The sequence below is a fragment of the Coffea arabica genome, chromosome 5e, assembly GCF_036785885.1.
Source record: "Coffea arabica cultivar ET-39 chromosome 5e, Coffea Arabica ET-39 HiFi, whole genome shotgun sequence".
NCBI lineage: Eukaryota > Viridiplantae > Streptophyta > Magnoliopsida > Gentianales > Rubiaceae > Coffea > Coffea arabica.
In genome coordinates this window covers 33,681,474-33,689,498 of record NC_092318.1, presented here as the reverse complement: position 1 = coordinate 33,689,498, position 8,025 = coordinate 33,681,474, and the positions used below count along the sequence as shown (strand labels likewise).

General features: G+C 38.3%; 1 protein-coding gene and 1 long non-coding RNA gene across 2 annotated transcripts; one reads left to right on the top strand and one right to left on the bottom strand.

Moving 5' to 3' along the window:
- The first annotated feature begins 2,550 nt into the window (after positions 1 to 2,550).
- Positions 2,551 to 4,584, top strand: LOC140006502 (uncharacterized). The gene is made up of 2 exons (XM_072048478.1): positions 2,551 to 3,839; positions 4,142 to 4,584. Exons 1-2 carry the CDS (start codon positions 2,801 to 2,803, stop codon positions 4,177 to 4,179), a joined length of 1,077 nt encoding a protein of 358 aa, XP_071904579.1. The 5' UTR covers positions 2,551 to 2,800; the 3' UTR covers positions 4,180 to 4,584.
- On the bottom strand, positions 4,576 to 5,661 carry LOC140006503 (uncharacterized). Its single transcript, XR_011814159.1, has 2 exons — positions 5,523 to 5,661; positions 4,576 to 5,447 (listed from the first exon to the last, which is right to left on the bottom strand). It is a non-coding gene; the product is annotated as an uncharacterized lncRNA (long non-coding RNA).
- Positions 5,662 to 8,025: the final 2,364 nt, after the last annotated feature.

Here is an 8,025-nt window from a genome sequence, read left to right as displayed (position 1 = left end):
ACTATCCAAATGCTTGTACATTTTTCTGGCTAGCATTAAGTCGTAAATCAATTGGATGGTCCGTGAAATTTGCATAGGCCATGCGATAACTTCTATACATTTTGCTAAAGTTGCATTGAGACATGATTCTTTTTCAACTTTGTAGAGAGACAAGATCATTCGTCCTTAATATGAAGTATTGTATAAAATGAAGTTGAAAAATTCTTAGATTGTGTTATGTTACACATTTTTTTAATAGAGTTTCATAAGAAAACAAAGAGTTCTAATATTCAAAAAATACTATTTGCTAATATTTTACTTATATTAAGGTACTTTGGATATTATGGCTGGACCGGGACATCAACTAGGGTGAAGGAACCTACAAATATGTCACCATCTACATCAATTGTTCCACTTCAGAATGCAAATGATTCTAATAATGGAGTGGTGAGCAATGCATCCGAAGTCTTTGAAAATGTTTCAATTGAACTTGATTCCAATTCTAAAGAAACGACGGCCCATATTTCTGCTTCTGGTACATGTTTTTTCTATAGTATCCAAATTCCTAATTTATTACTGTATTTGTTTTTTCCCAATAGTGTTGATCTTCTTATTAGTCTAGTCATTGAAAAATCATATGAATTACAAATTGCTAGGTAGTAACATATTTCACAACAGTGATAAAGTACAAAATATTTTTATTAATATGAATACTAAAATAAAGAGTTCGCTTGTAATTCAGTTATTCCTTTATTAATGTTCTCTTTTCACCTCTCCTATGTTTTTCTTACATTGGGATCACATCAAAAAGAGAGGTAGAGGTCCAAATAGTGGAATAGACCTGTCAAGACAAGTTGAGAAAAATGGAAAGTTAGACATACTGATTCCTGATGTTATAAACAAACCAATAGGAGAGAGCTATACTAAGTTGCCAAGAGAAATTGTATTTCTTGCTAGGAGTATTGCGATAACGCGAGTTGCAAATTGGTCTGAAGTTGAAGTTGATCAGAAGAAGAAGATAATTAAGACTCTACTGGTAGATATTTATTTGGTGCATTGTGCTCTGTTTTTCAATTTTATTGTTCACATGGAATTACAATATATAATCTTTTTCATGATAATCACTTCCTTTTTTTTTGTTTTCAATTATATTGTTTATTATTTCACAAAAGGCTAAATCTAGTTGTGTGCCAGTAAGTTACTCTTATGTTCTTTTAATTAAAAATCTTATTTTACAGAATAAGTTCAATTTGGATTTGACCAAAACCCATGTTAAGAGCTATATAGAAGATGCTATGAAGAGGGCATGGCAAGATTGTCATTCCAAGGCTCATTTGCACTACAAAGTTTTAGGGGTAGAGAAAATGGTGGACAAAATCTATATGAAATTTTTCTAAACCATCCAATTGATTGGAAATGGTTGTATGATTATTTTGATTCTTAAGCATTTAAGATAACTATTATTGGACCTTTATTTTCAAATACTTTTTAAAAATTTTATTTGACATCCATTGATTTTAAAAGATATTGTTATTTACATTCTTTGCTGAAAGTTCTATAAGGAATTCACAAAATAGGGCTTGTCTAACTGCTCTTCCAAAAACTGGTTCTGGACAAGCCCTATTTTGTGAATTCCTTATAGAAATTTTCTGCAGAGAATATAAATAATAATCTCATTTAAAATCAATGGATGTCAAAGATAATCTTTAAAAATACTTGAAAATAAAGGTCCAATAATAGTTACCTTAAATGCTTCAAAATTAAAATAATCACACAACCATTGCCAATCAATTGGACGGTTTAGAAAAATTTTATATGGATTTTGTCTTCCACTTTCTCCACAACCTAAAGCTTTGCAGTGCAAATGAGCCTTGGAACGACAATCTTGCCATGCCCTCTTCATAGTATCTTCTATGTAGCTCTTAACATGGGTTTTGGTCAAATCCAAGTTGAACTTATTTTGTAAAATGAAATTTTTAATTCAAAGAACATAAGAGTAACTTACTAGCATACAACTAGATTTAGCCTTCTGTGAAATAATAAACAAGATATAAACAATATAATTGAAAACAAAAAAGAAAAGAATGGTTTTTTATGAAAAAGATTAAATATTTTAATTCCATGTGAACAATAAAATTGAAAAACAGAGCACAATGCACCAAATAAAGATTTACTAGTAGAGTCTTAATTATCTTCTTCTTCTGATTAGCTTCAACTTCAGACCAATTTGCAACTCGCATTGTTGCAAGACTCCTAACCAGAAACAAGAAATCTAATTTCTCTTGGCAACTTAATATGGTTCTTTCCTATCGATTTGTTTAGACCTTCAGGAATCAGTATGTCTAACGTTCCTTTTTTCTCAACTCATCTTGATAGTTCTATCCCTCTATTTGGACCTCTACCTCTCTTCTTTGATGTGATCCCTATGTAAAGAAAACATAGGAGGGATGAAAAGAGAATGCTAATAAAGCAATAACTGAATCATGTTGGATTGAATTGTAATTGGTATCAGATAAGATTCGTGAATATTCTTAATGTTTGAATGTATATCAATTAGAGATATGATAGGAATGATTGTTATCTATTAGTGGTTGATAGATATCTGTTAGTGATTGATAGGTGATAGGATAATCAATGACCTTCTTGTGTAAAGCCTATAAATAGGCATCGGTACCATCATTAGTCTGCATCAGAGAAATAAAGAAAATCTTCCCAAAACTCTCTCTCTCTAAATTTCGTTCCTTCCAACATGGTATCAGAGCAGGGATTCTAGGATCTCTGCTCCAAAGTGTTACTCTGATAATTTCTTCAACAACCAGCCATGGCCGAATCGTCTACGCTCACGGACGGTGGGAAAGGACAAGCTGACGTAGTTCTAGAGGATTTTGCCACTCGGATGGTGGAAGTCCTGAATAGCTGCCAGAAGTCTACACCGAGCATGGATTCGTCTTCGGCTCAGATCGGCATCAAGTTGGATGATACCAACTATGCCTTATGGTCCCAAATTGTCGAGATGTATATCTCAGGGAAGGACAAATTGGGGTATATTAATGGTGAACTCCCTCAGCCGTCACCAACAGATCCAGCGTATCGACGGTGGCGAATTGAAGACTCTATCGTGAAAGGGTGGTTGATAAATAATATGGCTCCATCCTTGATCGGTACCTTCGTTCGTTTTCCCACAGCAAAAGCAGTATGGGATGCTATTGCTACCACATACTTTGATGGAACCGATACATCCCAACTGTATGATCTGAGGCGGAAGGTGACTAGACTGAGACAAGCTGGTGGGCTGATCGAAAAGTACTACAACGATTTGCAAGGTTTGTGGAGGGAGATTGATTTTCGTCGGCCGAACCCGATGGAATGTGCTGCCGATATCAGCAGGTATAATTCTCTCATACAGGAAGAGAGAGTCTACACTTTCCTCGATGGGTTAGATGACCGACTAGACCAGATTCGCAGTGATGTTCTGCGGATGAAACCATTTCCAACAGTAGAAGAGGCATATGCCTATGTCCGACGAGAAGACAGCAGACAATCGGTGATGATGACAGGGGGAGACCACTCAATCGGCTCTGTCATGGCTTCCAAGGGAAGGAAGAATGAGCCGATTTTAGTACCCCGAGCCGAGATGCCAACTGAGGAAGTTAATTGTGCCCACTGCAATAAGAAAGGGCACACACAAGATACGTGCTTCAAGCTGCACGGATATCCAACATGGTGGAAAGAGCGCAAAGGGCGAAATTGGCAAGCTGATCGACTGAATGTTGCTGGTCAGAACGGAAAGGTGGCCGTTGCAGTTGCTGATATCAATATTGCCCAGGTGCACTCTACGTCTTCTACCAATCAGCATCAAGGTATGAACTCCTCACATCGACGCGATAGTAATTGGATTGTCGATTCAGGAGCCACTGATCATATGACCTATGATCCAACTGACTTCTCATCCGTAACTCAACCACGACGGTCGAAAATTTCCAATGCTAATGGTGTGCAGTATCCAGTTACAGGAGCTGGAACTGTTACTTTATCTCCGTCTTTATCTCTACCGAATACTTTATTGATTCCCTCACTGTCAAATAAGTTACTATCAGTAAGTCAAATAACTACTGATCTTAACTGTATGGTACTGATGTATCCAACCTTCTGTCTTCTTCAGGAAATTCTCACAAAGGAGATAATCGGTCGTGGTACTAGGAGGGGGGATCTATATTACATTGATGATTTCAGTATCGGTAGAGCCAATCAGACAAGGAGTACCGATAACACCAAAGAACGAGAGATTCGATTGTGGCATCAACGACTAGGACATCCTTCTTTTGGGTATATGAAGCACCTTTTTCCAGCACTTTTTTCGAGTATCAAAACTGCCGATTTAAAATTTGAGACCTGTGTATTAGCCAAAAGTCATAGGGCCTCATATCCTGTCAGTTTGAATAAGTCGAATACACCTTTTGCTTTAGTACATTCTGATGTTTGGGGACCATCCCCGATCACTTCATCTACTGGAGTCCGTTGGTTTGTAACTTTCGTAGATGACTGTACTCGAATGACTTGGTTGTATTTGTTGAAACATAAGAATGAAGTTCTTGATATTTTCAAGTCATTTTGTTCCATGATTCATACACAGTTTTCAGCAACAGTCAAGATTCTTCGATCTGATAATGGTGGTGAGTATGTTAATCGGCCACTACAAGAGTTCTTTAATATCAATGGTCTTATACATGAAACATCATGCACCCAAACTCCACAGCAAAATGGAGTAGCTGAAAGAAAAAATCGACATATCCTTGAAATAGCAAGAGCATTACTGATTGGTGCCCATGTTCCTCGCCGATATTGGAATGATGCAGTCACAACAGCAGTCTATTTATTGAATAGACTGCCTTCAAAAGTTATCCACTTCCAGACACCGCTGCAAGCACTGTCTCAACATTTCACTCTACCATCGGTTCTAATGCTTCCGGCACGGGCGTTTGGTTGTGTAGCATTTGTTCATCGGCACAAGAATCAACGAAGTAAGCTTGATCCCTGTGCTGTTCGTTGTGTCTTCGTGGGGTATGCAGTGCACAAGAAGGGCTATCGGTGCTATGATCCAACCACTAGCAAGATGTATGAAACCATGGATGTTACATTCTTGGAGTCGGACACATTTTTCTCCTCGGCATCCAATTCTTCCCTTCAGGGGGAGATAAGGGATACAGAAGAAAAGAATTGGCCAGGATTAGCATGGCCGTGCTGTCCCACTGATTCTGTCGGTGAAGCTACTGTTTCTCCCATTGCCGAGCCCACGGAGCCCACTGCCGATGGAATCGATAAAGCTGCTGATGAAAGTACGGTTGCTAGCTGTCCTATTGATTTTGTCCGTGGAGCCGTCGATGGAGGAGCTGCCGATGGAAATGCTGATGCTACTGATGAAATTGTTGATATAATCCCTCCCTCTTCAGTACCTAACTGCATGTCTCCTGAGAATGTTCCTGAGGTAAGTACTCCTGCTGATTCTAATGTTATGTTAGATACTACTGCAAGATATGTATTACCTGACAGATCCAATCGAGGTAAGCCACCGACTCGGTACTCTCCAGAAAGTCATGCAAAGCGATCAAAGTATTCCATTGCCAATTATATGTCCACTCACAGGCTATCTGAACCTCTTGAAGCCTTTGTGAATAATGTGTCGTCAACTAACATTCCAAAAGATGTGCATGCTGCTTTCAAAGATCCAAACTGGACTCAAGCAATTAAGAATGAGATGTCGGCATTGCAAAAAAATGACACGTGGACTTTGGTCCTATTACCAGATGGGAAGAGGATGGTGGGATGCAAATGGGTTTTCACAATCAAGTATAAGGCTGATGGATCAATCGATAGATATAAAGCTCGTCTCGTGGCTAAAGGATACACTCAGACCTATGGCATCGATTACCAAGAAACTTTTTCACCAGTGGCTAAATTGGATACGGTCAGAGTACTGATATCTCTTGCGGCAAATTTGGATTGGCCGTTGCATCAGTTTGATGTGAAGAACGCTTTCCTGCATGGGAATCTGGAGGAGGAAGTCTACATGGATATCCCACCAGGGTGTTCTACAGTATCGAAAACAAATACTGTGTGCCGATTACAGAAAGCATTGTATGGACTCAAACAGTCACCACGTGCTTGGTTCGGCCGTTTTACGCTAGCTATGAAGAAGTATGGTTTTCAGCAGAGTAATGCCGACCATACTCTTTTCCTAAAACATCGGCATGGAAAGGTAACTGCCTTAATAATTTATGTCGATGATATGATTATCACAGGCAATGATGAAGAGGAAATCTCCAAACTACAAAACCAGCTGGCGGCTGAATTTGAAATGAAGAGTTTAAGGAATCTCAAGTATTTCCTGGGAATTGAAGTGGCAAGATCGGCACAAGGCATCGTCCTATCCCAGAGGAAGTATGTACTTGATCTGTTGGCAGAGGTTGGGCTCCTGGATTGCAAACCTGCTGACACGCCAATTATGCTAAGCCACAAGTTAGGAGAATATCCATATCAGAAACCAACTGACAAAGAGAGATATCAAAGATTGGTCGGTAAGCTGATCTACTTGTCACATACTCGGCCCGATATTGCCTATTCTGTCAGTGTGGTCATCCGATTTATGCATTCACCCAGTAATCGGCACATGGAAGCTGTGATGAGAATTCTTCGGTACTTAAAGGGTTCTCCTGGGAAGGGTCTCTTATTTTCCAAAAATGGTCATCTTAATATTGATGGTTACACTGATGCCGATTGGGCAGGAGATGCTACCAATCGAAAGTCAACCTCAGGTTACTTTACATTCGTCGGTGGTAATCTAGTTACTTGGAGAAGCAAGAGACAAAAGGTGGTAGCATTATCAAGTGCAGAAGCTGAATTTAGAGGCATGGCTAGAGGTATGTGTGAGCTTCTGTGGCTCAAACGGCTGATGGCCGATATCGGTTTTTCTCCTAGATCTGAGATGAACTTATTTTGTGACAACAAAGCTGCTATCGATATCAGCCATAACCCAGTTCAACATGATCGCACTAAGCATGTTGAGGTCGATCGGCACTTTATCAAGCAGAATCTTGAAGAAAAAATAATACGGCTTCCGTTTGTGAGATCTGAAGATCAACTAGCTGATATACTCACAAAAGCCGTGCCGACTAAGGACTTTTACAACTCACTCGGCAAGTTGGGCATGCATGACATCTATGCACCAACTTGAGGGGGAGTGTTGGATTGAATTGTAATTGGTATCAGATAAGATTCGTGAATATTCTTAATGTTTGAATGTATATCAATTAGAGATATGATAGGAATGATTGTTATCTATTAGTGGTTGATAGATATCTGTTAGTGATTGATAGGTGATAGGATAATCAATGACCTTCTTGTGTAAAGCCTATAAATAGGCATCGGTACCATCATTAGTCTGCATCGGAGAAATAAAGAAAATCTTCCCAAAACTCTCTCTCTCTAAATTTCGTTCCTTCCAACAAATCACGAGCGAACTCTTTATTTTGGTATTTATATTAATAAAATACTTTGTAGTTTATAACTTTGTGAAATATGTAGCTACCTAGCAATTCGCAATTCACATGATCTTTCTATGAGCTAGACTAATAAGAAGATGAACACTATTGGGAAAAAAACAAATAATAAATTAGAAAATTGGATACTAAAGGAAAAAACATGTACCAGAAGTAGAAGTATGGGTCTCCAGTTCTTTAGAATTTGAATCAAGTTCAATTGAAATTTTTTTAGAGGCATCCGATTCATTGCTCGCCACTCCATTATTAGAATCATTTACATTTTGAAGTGGAACAATTGATGTAGATGGTGAGGTGTTTATTGGTTCCTTCGTCCCTCATTGACATCCCGGTCCAACCATAATACCTAAAGTACCTTAATATAAGTAAAATATTAGTAAATTGTATTTTTGAATATTAGAACTCTTTGTTTTCTTATGAAAATCTATGAAAAAAAAATGCAACTTAACACAATCTCAGAAAATTTCAACTTCATCTTATGTAATACTTC

Bases quoted from the DNA above. Each gene is read 5' to 3' on its own strand.
- LOC140006502 (XM_072048478.1), top strand. From the start codon at position 2,801: ATGGCCGAATCGTCTACGCTCACGGACGGTGGGAAAGGACAAGCTGAC. The intron at 3,840-4,141 runs GTATGAACTCCT...TGTCTTCTTCAG, and splicing joins TTCTACCAATCAGCATCAAG to GAAATTCTCACAAAGGAGAT.